Here is a 17,575-nt window from a genome sequence, read left to right on the forward strand (position 1 = left end):
GAATCTTTGTACAGGGGATCTTCTGGCTGAAAAGTTCTTTTGCATTAATCCTCATTCATCTATTAGAATCTTCTAAAAATACTGCACAGTTTTTAGACTGGGTATTGGCAATATCTTGCTGCTATTAATATTCATCTGGAATACAGAAGAAGCTGGTTTGGGAGGAAAGATTTAATTTCACTTTTCACGTGGATTTTTTAAGGTGAGCAGAAAACCCAGTATTCCTCCCATTTTTTCTCAATTGCAAATGTTTCTCTGTGGGGGAAGTATACTGACTAGAGGGTCAGGGAGGTTTTGAAGGATATGCGAATCAGGAGAACATTGTAGTTGGCTAAAACCATTAAGGAATGCTTCAGGTCTGTATTGGAAAGGCTGTAAAGTCCATATTTGGGGGTGAAATAAAAAAGAAACCAGTAAAGATGATAAGGAGCAGTTATGGACAGAATAACCAATAATGATGGTATGATTGAGGATATAAAGTCAGAGAATAAGAATTACTTAAAGCCATGACATTTCCGAAGAATAGCAAAATTTTTACAAAATTAAAAATTTCAAACAAGAATAATGGAAGTCTGCTGTACCACCATCCAGAGAAAGAAAAATAGCACAAGTGACTAAACATGATCTAAATTAAGGGAAAGGAAATTTTGTTCATATAATGATCTCAGGGCTTTTATGTGTGGCCTTTGAGCCCTCCTAGAAGCAACAACCTTTGATCAAGGTGGTAGCTGTAGTGGAAACATGACCAGATTGTGTGTGTATCATGAGTCTGAGATTCCCTTTCAGCTGTGAGTAAATTGTACCTAACTCGTTCTTGTCAATGATAAAATGAAATTGGCTCTGGTTCTGCATATAAAACAGGACTGTTGTGTATATCAGATTAGATCATGTATATAAAACTGTAAAAGACCATTTAAATGTTAGATATAGAGTGAATTATACCCTAGGAAAATGTTCATAATTCAAACTTTTGCTAGATGTAGAATCATTTGCCATTAACTTTATGTCAGTGCATTCCTGTAAAAAAAAATCAGCATTAAAAAATTACTGATTATAAGCTATGTTAGAGATTTTGATCTTTATATTTGGGCAACAGGAAGTTGAGGATGAAGTTGAGGCAGAATGTCATTTGTGTTTTAGAAAGCGTTCTGACTATTGTGGAGTTTGGTGGGCATTGGTGGATACAGGAAGCTATCTATGCTTTTGGCATAGATGTATCTGGGACAGGGGTGGTGGTATAAGAAGAGAGCTGTTTAGGGAGACACAGGGATTGGTGATGGATTTATTGTTAGAGGGAAGGAAGAAGGTGGTTCTTGACATTGTTATTCACAACAATAGGGAACCCTGGAAGATCAGGTTTGAGGAGAAAAATCATGATTTCTGAGTGAAATTTGATCCTTTCTTGAGACACCCAAAACCCATGTTGAAGAAGCTACTAGCATACACTAACTGAAACAATGAATGAAGCAAGAAGATCATCTAGGGGATGGTATACTTTGAGAACAGGGAATTCAGGAATTAGCTTTGAAAAATAACTCCAGTGTTTAAAGAAAGAGATGCAGCAGAGGAAATGCTAAAGGAGTGACTAGAGAGACAGGAAGAAATCTAGGAGGTTATGCGTGGAAAACCGAGGAAAATTATTTTAGAGAGAAAATGATGAGCATTGGTTATAGCTGCTGAATAGTCTAGTAAGGTATGCTTAAAAAAAACACATATTGGAATCAACAATGTTAAAAAACAATTCAGCCAAGTAAATTGGAAGATCTAATTTCTTTATTAAGGGATTTATGAATCAGGCAACATCCCATTTAGCAACTAGAATGGAGCTTCAAAGGCTTGTACAAAATGGGAGGTGTTTATAGGAAGAAAGGTGGGGCAAGGGAACTATTGACCAGTGAAAGGATTATTTGTGGGCTGAACTTCTTTTTGTTTGGGTGGGAGAGAGATAGGGAAGTGTTTTTATTATGCAGATTGACTCTTTCTAAGGGTGGGGAGGGGGAGATGGAGAAGGCTCCTGAAACCGGTACCCTTATTGGTGCTTGATCAGAAAATTCCAGACTGATTACGTTTCTGGGGGAGGTCGAAACTGCAGTTAGATCAGGTATTAAATCTAGGTTTGGTATCATGGGTGTTGAGCACTGAGCGATGCCATTTTGGGCCTGTGGTTTTCTCTTTAACAACAATTTGGAGGTTGTTGGTGACTATAGCAAGAGTCACTTGTGAATAGTGCTGGGGGCAGAAAGCATTCTGAAAGGTATTTTGAGTGAATGAGAGTCAAAAAATAGATGACAGGTGTAAAACAACACAATCAAGAAATTTAGCTTCTTAGAGAGGAGAGTGATGACGTCAAAGGGAGAAGGATATTACTTTAATGTATGATTTTTAAAAATCTTTTTTATAGTGCAAATATATCATGGTAAATAACACAAAACAAAAGTATAGATTAATGAATGAATTTTTACAAATCTAACATTGGTGTAACTGTCACCTAAAGATTTTGAATTTCATATAGATAGAATTATTCAGCAAATAGTCTTTTGTGTCTGGCTTACTTTGCTTGTTATGCTTGCGAGATTCATCTACGTTATGGTGTATGGTAGTAGTTTATTCTTTTTCTGTGCTGAATAGCATTCTCTTGTATCAGTATAACACTGGTTGGCCATGCTGTTAGGTGGCTATTTGGATGGATTTCAGCTTTTGGCTCTTTTCACATAATCTTCTCAGATATTCTTGTCCTTGTCTCTTAGTGTATATGTATATGCTCGTGCTGCTAATGAATATATATATACCTACGGTGGAACTACCTGGTCAGAGAGTGTGGTATCTTCAACTTGAGTTTGTTGTCAAACTGTTTTCCAAAGGAGTTGTACTCATTTACATTCCCCGGCAGTGACTAAGCAACCCATTTGCTCAACATCCTCCCAACACTTGGTTTTTTAACTGTGGTTTTATTAGCATTCCCTTGATTACAGATGAGGTCAAGCCACTTTTCATATTTATTGATCATTTGAATATCCTCTTTTCGAAGTGCTTTTTCATGTCTCTTGCCTATTTTTCTAATGCCTTGTCTTCCATATTGATTTTTAATTGCTACTTGTGCAATGGGCATATAGTTGTTGCAAATTTCTTCTCCTGTGCTGTGGCTCACTTTTTTACTCTTCTGGTAAGAATGGCTCAGGATTAACAGAAGTGCTTCATTTTAATGTAAAAAATAAGGTAGTAGAATTTGCCAATTTTTTATGCTAAGAGTTTTTATTTTGTGTCCTGTTAAGAAGTCTTTCCCTATACTGTGATCATGAAATACTTTTTTATATTGTCTTCCAGAGTTTTATTAATTTTATCTGTCGTTAATAACTAAAATTCCCCGGTACTGATTTATTTAAAAAAATTTAAAGCATAGGACATCCTTCATTGTGTTTAAATGCACCTTGAAAATATCCAGTAGCATGGAAGGGATTGAAGATACTGGGAAGGAATGATTTGAAAAAGGCTCCTGAGAAGGTGGGGAAGGATGGGATCCAAAGCATAGATCGAAGGATTTACTTTAGACAGAAGGAAAGACAACTATTTGTTGTGGGATGGAAGGTGAAGAGGCTAGTATGGATGCACTAGGTGTTTGGCAACAGAAAGTTTCTAGTTTTCCTGCCTAGTGTGAGACAGATGATCTACTGAGTGAGGAGAGAGTGAGCGGAGTCAGTTTAAGACAAAGTTTAAGAAAGTCATGGAAGAAATTGTAGAATAAGTTCTAGGAAATAGAATGCATTTGTTGTGCTGTTTTGAAGTTTCAGTTGAGGTTTGTGGAGATAATTTACAGTGGTACCAATTCTGTCTCATTGCGTGATTTTTCTCTGGCACTACCTGGTTGCATAGAATATGCTGGGATAGTGGGTAGTTGGGTTCATCTAGGACTGAGGTTTTGCTAGCGGGTGCCATGCAAAGATCCTATGAAAAGAGATAAGAGAAAGTAGATTATTGAAAGAAGTTACTGAGATGATTGATGAAAATTTTTAAGATGGGAAGAGGGTCTAAGATGAGTCTAAAGGGAGAAGGCAAGGGTGTCAATGGATTGGAGGTCCTAACAAAGTCAAAGAATGAATCAGTGGAAGGAGCTGAGCAAACTTGATGGAAGATAAGATTGTGATCTGAGAACTGGATGTTTGAATTAGTGATTTTTGAGGTGCAATAGTTTTGTTCAATAGGGTTTCTTATAATACCAACTATCTAGCAGATGCTTAATATTCACTGATGTGAATTGGAAAAGTTGATTACACAAATACATATAATTCTTTTGTAGTAGACTATATGCCCAGTGTCTTCAGATATATCAGGATTTAATTCCTATACATAAAGGAATATAATTTTTCTTCCATTGTTGAATTTACAAATATTAGAAATTCTAGATGATTATACTTCATACTTATTTAATTTTGGTAAACTATTTCATTCTAATTTGTTATTTACTGATGGTTTGGTTTCTGATATTAATATTCCCTAGTTCTCTAGTGAGAGTTTGATTTTTAAAACCTTATTTGTGCTGATAATTATAGGTACTCTGTTTAAAAGAAACTACTGTTTTTATGTATTCAGCTTCTTGTCCTTTCTTCTTTTAAATTCTATCTCCTAAATACTTCTGTACTTATTTTGTATTGAGGAACAATTTAAGCAATTGTTACACCAATGGCATTAAAGAAGTATAGTTGTTTTCTTGATTGACATTGTGTCTTTTTAAATTTCTTCTTTGTTACTTAATTCTGATGCAGATACATCAAGAAATCTGGAATTTCATGAAATACACAGCACTGGGAATGAGCCGCCTTTGCTGATTATGATTGGCTATAGTGATGGAATGCAGGTCTGGAGCATTCCTGTAAGTATGAAGATGCTTGGTTCCCTAAAATATAACACTTTACAGCATTCTAGCTGATATGAAATCTGATGATACTTTCAGTAAGTTTTCATCTATTTTTTTCACAAGTAGTTGCTTAAGGATTGCTGTGTGTGTAACACCATACAGGCATGATAACGGGTAAGCAGGAAATCAAAGATGCTGTAAATGATTTGTAAAGTGGGCCAGAAATTGTGGGAATCACTTTACACGCAAGATTTCATTTTTCATCACAGTAATTCTATTACATAGGTATTATTATTATCTCCTCCCCATTTTACACATAACTAAACAGGCTTACAGAAGGCTTCTTTTAAAAATTAGCGATCATTAAAAAAATCAGTGTTTTGAATTAATATTCGTTAAAACGGTCACATGGTACAATATTCAGGAGATATAAAAGGGTAAAAAACTGCCCCCCACACTTGTTCCCCAATTCTCCTACCTTGAGGCAACCAGGATTTTAGTTTATCCTTGTAGCTATGTTCTGTTCAAATAAAAACATATTTAAATATATTTCTCCCACTCTGTTCTTCCCTAACAGATGGAAGCACATTATACAACTTCGTCCCTTTCCGTTTTTTTGTTTATTCATTTTTTGTTTTCTTTTTACTCATAAAGTCAGTATTCTGAGAGCTGCTTCATTGAATTTTATAGCTATATATCACTTATTATTTTGATTTTCTTAATTTATGTAACTTGTTCCCTGTCGTTGAAAAAAGTCTTTTTAAAAAATTAGCAATAGCGATGTGTAATACATGAACCTGAAAAAGGTTGTTTTATGTGTGTGTATATGTAGAGGATAAATCCCAATTTTGATAAATGTTTTAAATTGCCTAATATTGGCCCCAGTTTGCCTCTTAAATCCTACATGTTCCTCTTTGGGATGATCAAAAATAAAATGTCATAAAAGAGGAAGTGTCTTGGTAGGATCACAGCTCAGTGAAGTACAGTGGAGACTTCATACTTTGGCTTGTACTTAATTACATTCTGTTTTTGGCATGACCTAAATAGCGCATCTCTCCAGTATGTGGGGGATGGAGGGAGGGCTTCTATTGTGTGGTTCTTTTGCAGTTGGAGGCTTAGGGCCAATAGAATTATAAAATATTATTTGTTTTTTGATAAGTCACTTCTGATGAACTTTGGCCTTCTATCTAATCATATAATTATGTATCATATTAGGTTTTAGGATTTTGGGTTTCATATTGTTTTTAAATATTGACTTTATTTTGCAGAGAGAAAAGATTCTTACTGGTATGCCATGGAATTAGTTTCCTCTTTCACTTGCCTTTTGTAATGTGTAGTTGATATTTTTCAAGGCCCTGCAATGCTGTTTGTAGTTTAAGTACCATGCCAAAGGTATAGACAAAGAACTTAAAATCTTGTATTGTGTTTTTTTTTTTTTTTCTACCAAGAAAAATATTTCTGGGTTGTTACCAGAGGAAAGAATTTTGTAAATATAACTTTTTCTTATTAATGGAGACTTATATTTTGATGTTTGTTGACATACTTAAAGGCAAAGAGGAAGCTCGAGCTTTAACAAGGAGTTTGAACCTTGTGTGATCAGGGGTGTTGACTGGATTGAGCACATTCCCTTGGTGGTACTCAGGCTACCCACTTGTTTTGTTTATAATTAGAGGTATCACTTTTAATACCTTTCTAAAGGTAAGTTGTCTTTAGCTCTGAGTAATTAGGTCTTCTGAGTCATTTAAATTACTTCTTTAAAGTAGTTCTATGTCCAGATTTTATTTTGAGAGACTAGAATCAGATTTTCTTCATGGAGTTTTCATTGACTAGTTGTTTACTATTGTAGTTGTCTAGCTTCATGAGGGCTGTTTTGAAAATTAGGATGAAGTCTGGGAAAATCAGCTTCTGTTGTACTGATTGAGCTCTTACTGTATTCAAAGATCTTTATAGATACATTATCTCATCTATTGTATACTCTGAGGTAGAAGTTATCCCATTTTATAGGTGGTAAGGTCATACCACTTACAAGAGGTAGACTTGGCATTCAAACCTATGAATAAGAGCCATACTTTATTACATATCAAATGTGATAGTGGAAGATATGCCATGCAGGTAGTTTGGTAGTTTATTATTTTAGTTTTCATCGTAAAAGGTTATGTTATACCTTTAAATATTCATCTTTTATAGACTTCTGTGACTGTTACCTATTACTCTAACTAAACCTTTCTAAAACTTGTTTATCGTTAGGCAGTTACTCAGTAATCATTTAAGTGTTACCATGTGCTAGACAGTGGGGAGCTTATGCTGGTCAACCTAGAAATAATCCTGGCTCTTAGGGATCTTTGCGAGTCATAAATCATATTTGCTTTTGAGTAAGTGTAGGCGGGCAGGTCAATCCCTGTCCAAACCATAGCACAGTTTTGCTTTAATTTTGTGCACAGAGCTCCCTTCTGTTGATTTTATATAACTGTCCCACCTTAATATGTTTATTAAGAAAATAAACATATCGTGGTTAAACATTTTAAAGATTGTATATATATGAAGTACACAAATATGACCGAAGCTTACTTAGGTGATGTCCAGGAATATAGTTAAGTAGAGTTAGCTCTGAAGCAGAACTGTGCAGAAGTAGTTTTTCCACTGCTTAGTCCCCATCACTGTGTATGAGAATGCTGCAGGAAAACACATTTTCTTAGCGTTCTCAAGCTGTCAGGCCCCTTCTTTCAACACACCTGTTGTAAAGTAAGGAAGAATGATGATCATTTGTTATGCTGATATTCTGGCTAAATAGGCCATTTTCCCACCCATGCCTAATAATGTCATTGCCTCTTTTTGGTAATGTAAATATAGGCTCTTTTGCTTAAAATTCTTAATTTTTAAAAGAATCAAAATTATACATGTATATGGACTTAAAAACTAAATAGTTTTATGGAATTCATATGAAAAAACAGCAGTTCTGTACTATTCCTTCTTTATCTCCTTCATTTCTATTAGCTGTTTTTACTTAGTATTTATTTCAGTTATTTTAAAATATCATACGTACATTTTCGATGTTTTTTTCCTCCTAGTCTTACACATAGATTGATTTGGTGCCGTGAATGATGAGGACTTAAAAGGTATTCCTTTATTCAATACAGGACTGGGATAAAATGTGTATTTTGAGCAAAATAGATATTATCTTTGCTTTATTAGAGCTAATAGGAGAGATGGATTTAAACAAATATAAATTAACATATAGCTGAAGTTGTAATATGAAGAAAAGAATAAAATAGTAAGATTAGGAAGTAGCACAGAAGTTAATTAAGGTTTGGCCAGGGTAGGATTGAGACAGCAAACAGTAAAATCAGAGACTCTGAGGTGGAAATGTTCTTTTCTATATAGTTGGACATTGATTTAGATTTCTTAAGGTTTTTCTTCTTAAAGAATATTGAGATAAATATCTTTGTGATCATTTAATTTGGTGAGATCAATAAAAGTAGATATACTAGGGCTCTTGATAGGTTTGCCAAATTGCATTCTTGTTAAGCCATGTCATTTTTACTACCTCATTCGTTTATTAATTCATCCACGCAGCAAAAATTGGGTCACATGCCAGACCCTGTTCAAGGTGCTGGGAAAACAACAATGAACAAAGCAAAATCATTCCTTTTATGGACTTGCCATTCTATGTCGGAGGGTTGGTGAGCAGGGAAGAGAAACAAAAATGTACCGTGCTAGATGGTGATAAGTGTTATCGTGGAATGGTTAATGATGTCGTATTATACAGGGTGGTCTAGGAAATTCTCTCAAAGCAGGAGTGTGGACGAGTGAGCCTTATGGGTATTCCTTGGAGGAACATTCAAAACCACCACTCTGTGGTAGGATTATGTTTACCATATTCAAGAACAGCAAGGAGACAATTTAGCTGGAGCTGCATGGGCAAGGTGAAGAATGCTAAGAGGCAACGTCTGAGAAGTGGTGGTGGGCTAGAGCTTTGTCAGCCATTGTAAGGACATCAGAAATTTTAAGCAATATTGAATCAATTTTACAATGAAAAGACATATACTGACTATCTCAATTGTACCATTAAAGTTTTACTATACTTTACCTCATATCCATCTATTTATCTTATTTGACACATTTCAAAATAAATTACAAATATCGGCATACTTTCCCTTAACTACTTTTGTGTGCATATCATTAACTAGAGTTCAATATATTTTTGTTAAGTAAAATTTATACACATTTAAATACACAGATCTTAATTTGTAAATGTCCTAAGTGTTGACAAGTGCATATACCCAGGTGTAACCCCCAATCCCTGTCAAGATATAGAACATGATTATTTCTCAAGAAATTTCTCATAGGCCTGTTCTCAATTAATTTTCCTCCATCCCATCCAGAAGCAAACACTGTTCTCATTTTTTTCACTATAGATTAGTTTTCCCTGTTTTAGAACTTCCTGCATTAATATATGTTATGAACTTTTTTGTGTGTAAGGCTTCTTTTGCTCAGCATAATATTTATGAGATCGTGTTGTTTATTTCTTTTGATTACTGAATAGCATTCTAACGTATGAATATACCATAATTTATCCCTCTCTTAGTGATGGGTAGCTGGTCTATTTATAGCTTTGGCCTATTATAAATAAAGCTGCTATGAAGATTCTTCTTTAAGTCTTTTTGTAAACATGTATGTTCATTTCTCTTAGGTAAATCACCTACAAGTGGCACCACTGCTTCAAGTAGGGCAGCAGTGCGGTTAGTTTTATAACAAATTTCCAAACCTTTTCCAAGGTAGTTGTACCATTTTATGTTTACCCCAGCAATGTCTGAGTTGCTCCATATCCTCACCAACATGATGTTTCCCATCTTTTTAATTTTGGCCATTCCAGTGAGTGATACCTCATGGTTTTAATTAGCATTTTCCTGATGACTAATAATGTGAGCACTTTTCCATGTATTTGTTAGTCATTTGAAAATCTTTTAGGAATTTTCCGTATACTTTTTTTGCCCATTAGAAAAATTGAGTTGTAGAAGCTATTGGAGGACTTTGAACAGAGGTAGATGGCAATGCCTCCTGTAAAAATAGGAAAGGTCTGATAAGGAGCAGATTTGGGTAGAAAGTGAGTTTGGTTTTAAATTTGTGGACCATGGACTGGTGCTCGTCAGTGACACGTTTGTTACTATATGCAGCAAGGTAAGTACAGAAAATGAGTGTAAGCCTTTAGAAACCTATAGTGATTTGCCAGTTGCACATCATACAAACATGTATTTGTAATTTAACAGAAGTATCTGTTTGTATCAGAATTGAAATTAAAAAAATGAGTAAATTGGGCCTTCATAACATGGTTTGACAAGCACTATCAACAGGGCATACAGTTGGAAGAGGAGTTGTTTATAACAATGAGTATGTTTTAGGCATTGTGCAATCATGTATTATTTCATTTAACACAAATACTATCTCTGATTATTAACATTTATTTTAGTGGTTGTATTCTCTCTGAGGACATGAAATGAGATATAAAAATTTCAGGGAGGAGATTTGAAGTGCAGGGTGAGGAGTTGGAGATACATACATATATCTTTCAGCCGGCATGAACCCATAAAAATCTTTGAGTAACAGAGCTACATTCCCAAATCCATATGTAATAAAGATTGATCTTGCAATGGCAGCAGGATGAATAAGGAATAAGGGGAAGAGAAAAGATTATGAGGCCAGTTAGGAGTCAGTTTCAACATTGTCTAAATGTGAGATATTGAGAGCCTGAACTCTGTTGTTGTGGTGGTTGATAAGACATTGTGAAGAGTCAAAGATGTTTCCAGGTCTTGACCCAGGACTGGAGCTATCTGGTATGTAAGATGGCATCGTTTTAAAAGAAATAAAATTTAATGATTAGACTTAGACTTATGTTAGGTTAAAAATTACATAAATCTCTGAATCATTGTATGCCTTAAAAACAGTAATATTGTATCTCTGCTTTGTACTTTATTTTTGCATTGCTAATTGCTGAGTACAAGTTATAACAAAAAAATTAAGGGAAAAGTTGCACTGTGTAGTATAAGGAGTAAAGTGTTCTCATTTGAAATTTTCCATGGACAAGAAACCCGTGATGGTAATTTTGTAAAAGTCATGATAGTTTTTCATACATTTTTGCTCTTCCTTTAAATGGCTACTTAGTTTTCTCATCCTCTTGTGAAATGCTTACGATCTTAAAAAATCTTTAGTTTATTTATTACAGCACCTAGAAGATGAAAGTTGCGTTGTATGAAACAGTATATTTTTATTTTATTGAGTGTCAACTAGCTCTTTGTTTTTTTCTTAAAAAATTTTTTAAAATTACAGTTGACGTTCAGTATTATTTTATATCAGTTTCAGGTGTGTACAGCATAGTAGTTAGACATTTATATATATATTTACGAAGTAATCCCCTTGATTAGTACCTACCTGACACTGCACATAGTTATTACAATATTATTGACTATATTCCTTATGCTGTACTTTACATCCTCATGACTATTTCGTATCTACTAATTTGTACTTCTTAATCCCTTTACCTGAACCAGTGTATTTTAGGTTCAATAAGTTAACATTTGGAGTGTTTTCTTGCAACTTCGACATCAAAGTGGTACATCAAAGTTGTACCACTAGGTGTCGCTAATACATTAAGCTAAGAGAAGTGCAGCTGTTCCCTGAAAGAAAGTATTTGCCCTAAAGCTTTTAGTGTAGCTTTTACACTAAAAGCTTTAGAGAAAACATGCAAGGGCATATTTGAGGTAAATACCAATTAGTCTTATTATTTATTAAAGTTGGGTGCCAACAGACCTTGCCATGTTAAGATTGCTAGTCAGGAAACAATTTTTACGGGTTTCATTTGGAAACAGTATAAAGTCAGTGATTTGGGTAACGGGCAAGCAGAGAAAGTTTGAATATGAATCTCAGTGAAAAAATTGCCTTTGTTGAGGAGGGAGCCTTATTTTGTTTGGTCCAGTTTCTTATTACCGGAAGTAGAAGTAATGGATAGTTCTTTAGTCATCTGCAATGGGAGAATGTTGGGTGTCATAAAGTGAATAAAAGCAGAAATGAAGAATAATATTGAAATAACTCTGGAACCCACCCTATATTAGTGGAAGAAAATATTTTTTTCCTAGAGTATGTTTCTTAAGGTATCACTTTAGAGAAAGGAGTCTTGCACTTGAAATTTAATCTTAATTTATGTATTAATAATGACATTATGTGACTTGATTTAATACTGGCAATCCGCATTGAGTTTGAAATTTATTCTTGTAAATCAGAATCTTGTTTGAAATATTTTTGCTGTTTTTCTACTCTAGAACAGAAGATATCTTTGGACAGCTTACTTATGGATCTTTGGGAGACAACTAATTTTTTCTTTTGTTATAAATTCTTTAGTTATGAATTTTATTAAATATGTTGAGTGTAGTAAAGTATACAGAATTTAAGCATACAGATGGAATTTTTGTAAATGTACATAACCTTCTATACATCACTGAGATTAAGGTATATCCAGCAACTCAGAAGAATGCCTCATGACATTTCCCTGTCAATACTGTCCTCCTTGTACCTTCGAGTAATCATTCTGATTCCTATCACCAGGGATTAGTTTTTTTTGTTCTTGAACTTCATAAGGAAAATATGGTATCGGTAATACAGTCTATATTCTTTTGTGTCTGGTTTCCTTCTCTTAATAGTATGGCTATGAGATTCTTTTATGTTATTGTGTGTAGCTGTAATTTGTTCTTATTTTTGCCATTTATCATGAATAAAACACAATTAAAAAATCCATTATACAACTGATAGGCATTTTTTGTTGTTTCCATTTTTTGAGTATCATGAATAAAGCTACTTTGAACATTCTTGTATACGTTTCTTGGTGGACATTTGTACCCATTTCTCTTGCCTGTTAGACATAGGAGTAGATTTGTTATCATAATGTAGGTGTGTGTTTAACTCTAGTAGATATGGCTAAACAATTTTCCTAGTATGTACTCCTTCCAGCAATGTATGAAAATTTTGTTTGCTCCACATTCTCAGTTCTTTTGGTATTGTCAGTCTTTTAAATTTTAAGTATTCTGGAGGATATGTGTTGCTATCTCATTGTGGACCTTTAAAAATGCTTTTTATTTTGCAATAATTTTAAATGTCCTGAAAATTATATAACTAGTACAAGGAACTCCTGATACCTATTAACCAGATTTACCAATTGTGGAGATTTTGTCTCATTTGCTTTATCATTCTCTCCATTTTTCTATTTGTGTAGATTTTTTTTCCTGAACCATTTACAAGTTGGAGAAATCATATCCCCCCTTTCTATAAATAACACAGTGTATATTTCCTAAGAATAAGTACATTATCTTATACAACAATAACATTATTTTCAAAACCAGGACATTTAAATTTGATATAATACTATTTTGTAATCCACAGTCCATTTTCTGATTTCATCATTTGTCCTAATAGTCTCCTTTATAGGTATCCTTACAATTTCACTTTCTTTTTTTTTTTTTCTTGCAGAATTGAAGGCCAGGCTGAGTTTTCACTTTCTTAATGTTGTCTTTTGATGAAAGAAATGCATTAAGTGTTTTACTCTATTAATCCTTTTTGTATCTTTGTCTACTGTAAGGCTGTGAAGATATTTTCCTGTGTTTTTTGTTAGATGGTTGTTATTGTCTTAAGGTTAATGATCCATTTGAAATAATTATTTTTTTTATATGATATAAAATAGGGAATTATTAAAAAATTAATAAAGAAATACTTAACTGACTCAGCACCATTTCTGAAAAGACCATTTTTTCCCTGCTTAATTAGGAGAACATCGTGTATGTGAAGGGAATTTTTGCTGTCTTTGTGTTTGCTTTTCTTTTTTTGTCTATTTTTGAATTGATTTAAAATCTTAAATAATTTTAGACTATGGGAAGCTGCAGAATATTATTTAGAGGCCTATGTACCCTTCACTCAGTTTTCCTGAAGGTGACATCTTATAAAAACTATAGCACAATGTCAAAACCAGAAAATAGACATTTACATTGACTTAAAAAAATTTTGTAGTGTGTTTTTCTAATTTTATTTAGATATAATTTACTTACTATGTTTATTTTTAACACCATAAATTAATGATCATAATGTAGGTGTGTGTTTAACTCTAGTAGATATGGCTAAACAATTTTCCTAGTATGTACTCCTTCTAGTATGTATGCCTGTTTTGAACTTTATTTAAATAGATTCATAGAATATGAACCCAGTCAGGTTTTGACCTGCAGACATGATGATTAATCTTGAAGCTGAGTCCCATTTTTTTTTAAAAATTGGCCATTCTTTATGTGTATATTTCTGGTTTAAAATATATTGGTCAGCTTGATGTGAACTATCAGAGGTAATAAAAAAATTAAGAAATGATTGTTTTAAATGGCTAATACTATTTTAAATAGGAAATTAGCTATAATTATATTGTAAGGCATATAAATATGCAAATACATTATAGGATATGTAGTCTTATCTGTGGCCTATATCTACTAAATGCCCACAGCAACTCCCTTAATTGTGACAATGAAAATGTGTCTCGAGACATCGCCAAACATCCCCTGATTGAGAGCCTTCTTGGCTTGAGAACCACTGCTCTAGAGAAAATTCTGGTTGAAACTACTGGCTTAGATGTGTATAATTTGATGGGAAAAGTTGTTGTGCGTTGTTAAGATTATCAAAGACTTACAACGCATACATATGTAAATATATACTATGTATGTATATGTATACACACACACATACTTCAGTAAGAATTGTTTTTAGATGGGACTGAAATGTTATTTTTAAATATTAAAATTAAAGTGTTATTTTTATAAACCTATTCTTTCAATATTTATTCAAGTTTGTTGTTAATATTGTTAAATGAGACAACTGGTTAGTTCTCATTTTTCTGGGAAGAATGAGATTATAGGAAATACTAGTTTTCACGGGACTTTCAGCAGTATTTCTGTTTTCCAAATTTTGCTCATACTCATTTTAATGTTGAAATTTGGGGCATAGGACCAAGGGAATGAAATGGAGAATTTCTGATTTCCTAATTTTTGATTCACTTTGCTTATGAGTTCCAGGACTTTCTAGGAATCTTGAATTTTACATTAGCAGTTGGGAGAATTCTTTGTAAGCCTCCCTAGAACTGTAATCATGTCTTAATGGTCTTTGTATCTCTGGTGCCACTTACACTGTCTGGCAGGTAGTAGGATATATGTATATGCATATGCATGTTTACATATACTTCACATATATGTGTATATGCATATATGTGCAGGTATATATATGTTAAATAAATCTGTTTTAAGATTTCAACCTTTTGTTGAATATCATCATCTACATGTGCTAGAGACTCAATTTCGGAAAGATCCAAACTAAGCTTCATAATCTTTTGCTATTTGCTGTCATTCTATCCCATTTGTAATCTATCTCTTCTTCCTAAAACCTCTGTTTTTATTAATTAATACCACAATTTTTCCAGTCAGCCGCATTGAAACATTAGGGTCTATGGCAGGTGTTAGGAGACACAAATGTAATTTAAGACCTTGAGTAGATTGTATTCTACTTGTGCAAGATGTCACTATATAATTGCAGTCTTGTGTCAGTGCTTTCTAAATGGAAGTGATTTTGCCCCCAAGGAGACATTTAACTAGTTTGCAAACATTTTGTCATGATTGGAAGTCACTTCTTGCAACTAGTTAGTAAAAGACAGAAATGCTGCTAAACATCCTACAACATACAGGAAAAGGTCCCGTGACAAAGACTTGTCGAGTCTAAAAGTCAGTAGTGCTGAGGTTGAGAAACTCTGGCCTATAAAGTTAGTGTAACGATGCTGTTATGAATAGAGTGTTATAGAGCACTGAGAAGTGATAGGATGTCTGGGGGAGTTTTGACACTTATGCTGCCTAGTAAAGTTTCATAATATTAATATAAATAATATCTTTAATTTGAAAAATCAGAATGTAACACACATTTTAGGTAAATTGTTTTTTATTGTTAATTCTGTGCATTTTACTAGTTAGTGGCATTCCCATTTTACAGATGAAAAAATTAAAGCTTATGTTTAACTAGTTCAACTTCTTTGATAGATACCGTTTAAAAAAATAGAATTTAATTTTTAGAGCAGTTTTAGATTCATAGCACAATGGAGCAGAAAGTACAGAGTGTCCATATATCTCCTGCCTCCACAAACACAAAGCCTTCCTATTATTAACATTCCACATCATAGTGGTACGTTTGATATAATTAATGAACCTACACTGACACATTATCACTCAAAGTCCACGATTTACTTCAGGGTTCACTTTTGGTATTTTACTTTCTATGTACTTTGACAAATGAGTAATGACATGTATCCACCATTATAGTATCATAAAGAATAGTCTCACTGCTCTAAATATCCTTTTTGCTCTGCCTAGTCACTGATCTAAAAATCCTTTATATTTCCTTCCCCCAACCCTTGGCAAGCACTGATTTTTTCATTGTCCGTACAATTTTGGCTTTCCAGCATGTCATATAGTTGAAATCATACTGCGTAGCCATTTCAGATTGGCTTTTTTCACTTAGTAATATGCATTTAAGTTTACTCCATGTCTTTTTATGGCTTGATAGCTCATTTCTTTTTAGTGTTGAATAATATTCCATTATTTAGATGTATTAACAGTTTATGATATTTTTAAAAATTAAGATATAACATCACATACACAAATCTCAAGTCTATAGTTTGATGATTTTGTGCGTGCGTATGTATATACACACATAAACACATTTATATACATATGTACACATAGGTGTACAGAAATATAAACACGAGAAAATTTTTCTTACTCAGAGTTACCCAGTTAGTCCTCCTAAATCTAGGTAAGTTAATCACCATTCTGACTACAGATTAGTTTTGTTTCTATTGAGCTTCATGTGACTAGAGGTACACAGTATGTACTCCTTTGTCTTTTTTTTTTTTTTGCTCTATGTATATTTTAGATTTATCCATGTAGTTGCATGTTGCAATAGTTTGCATTTTTATTTTTGTTTTTATTACTATGTTTTATTCTACGAATTGAATAGATTATAGTCTGTTTAGTTATTCTTTCGATGGGCATTTATGTTTTCGGCTTTAGGCTGTGGTGAATACACCTTCTATGAACATAATAGTAGATGTGTGCACTATATTTTTGAGTGTGTACCTAGCAGTAGAATGACTGGGTTGTGGGTTAGGCATGTATTTAACTTTATTGGAAATAGTCTAGAGTTTTCCAGAGCAGTTGTACCATTATACACTTTCATCTGCAATATCTTAGAGTTCTAGTTGCTCCACTTTCTGCTACCATTGGTATTGTCAGTAATTTTTTGTGTCATCTTGTCAGTCTTACAAGTTAGTATATCTATTTTACATAAGAAAAACCTTAGGTTTCCATTTAATATAATCAGCTTTTCCTTGGTTAGAGAGCTATTGCAAAACTATCTTCAGTTTATAGATTGTATCAGGATAGGTTTACAATCTCAATAAAATATGACAGGCTCAGTCTTTTAAAAGTGGAAACAGGCTATAAGCCAAAATTGACTTATCTGTAGCACTGTTTTCTCTCTTTCTCTTTTCAACTGGACACATATTCAGCACAAAATAAAATAACGAGTTAAAGGGAATCCAGTTTGTGTGTCTGAGTGATTATGAAGTGTTTATGACAGCTGCTAGGCTGACACTTTCCATAATGG

The 17,575-nt window shown here is 33.5% G+C and overlaps 1 protein-coding gene across 10 annotated transcripts in view; it reads left to right on the forward strand.

Moving 5' to 3' along the window:
* BCAS3 (BCAS3 microtubule associated cell migration factor) overlaps positions 1 to 17,575 on the forward strand; it is a 508,191-nt gene that overhangs the window by 16,625 nt on the left and 473,991 nt on the right. For all 10 annotated transcript variants that reach the window (XM_016143369.2, XM_036222219.1, XM_016143368.2 and 7 more), the window contains exon 5: positions 4,761 to 4,867. In XM_016143369.2, coding sequence (XP_015998855.1) covers positions 4,761 to 4,867 — 107 coding nt within the window. The remainder of the gene's footprint in view (positions 1 to 4,760; positions 4,868 to 17,575) is intronic.

This window comes from Rousettus aegyptiacus, unplaced genomic scaffold (genome assembly GCF_014176215.1).
Source record: "Rousettus aegyptiacus isolate mRouAeg1 unplaced genomic scaffold, mRouAeg1.p scaffold_m13_p_6, whole genome shotgun sequence".
NCBI lineage: Eukaryota > Metazoa > Chordata > Mammalia > Chiroptera > Pteropodidae > Rousettus > Rousettus aegyptiacus.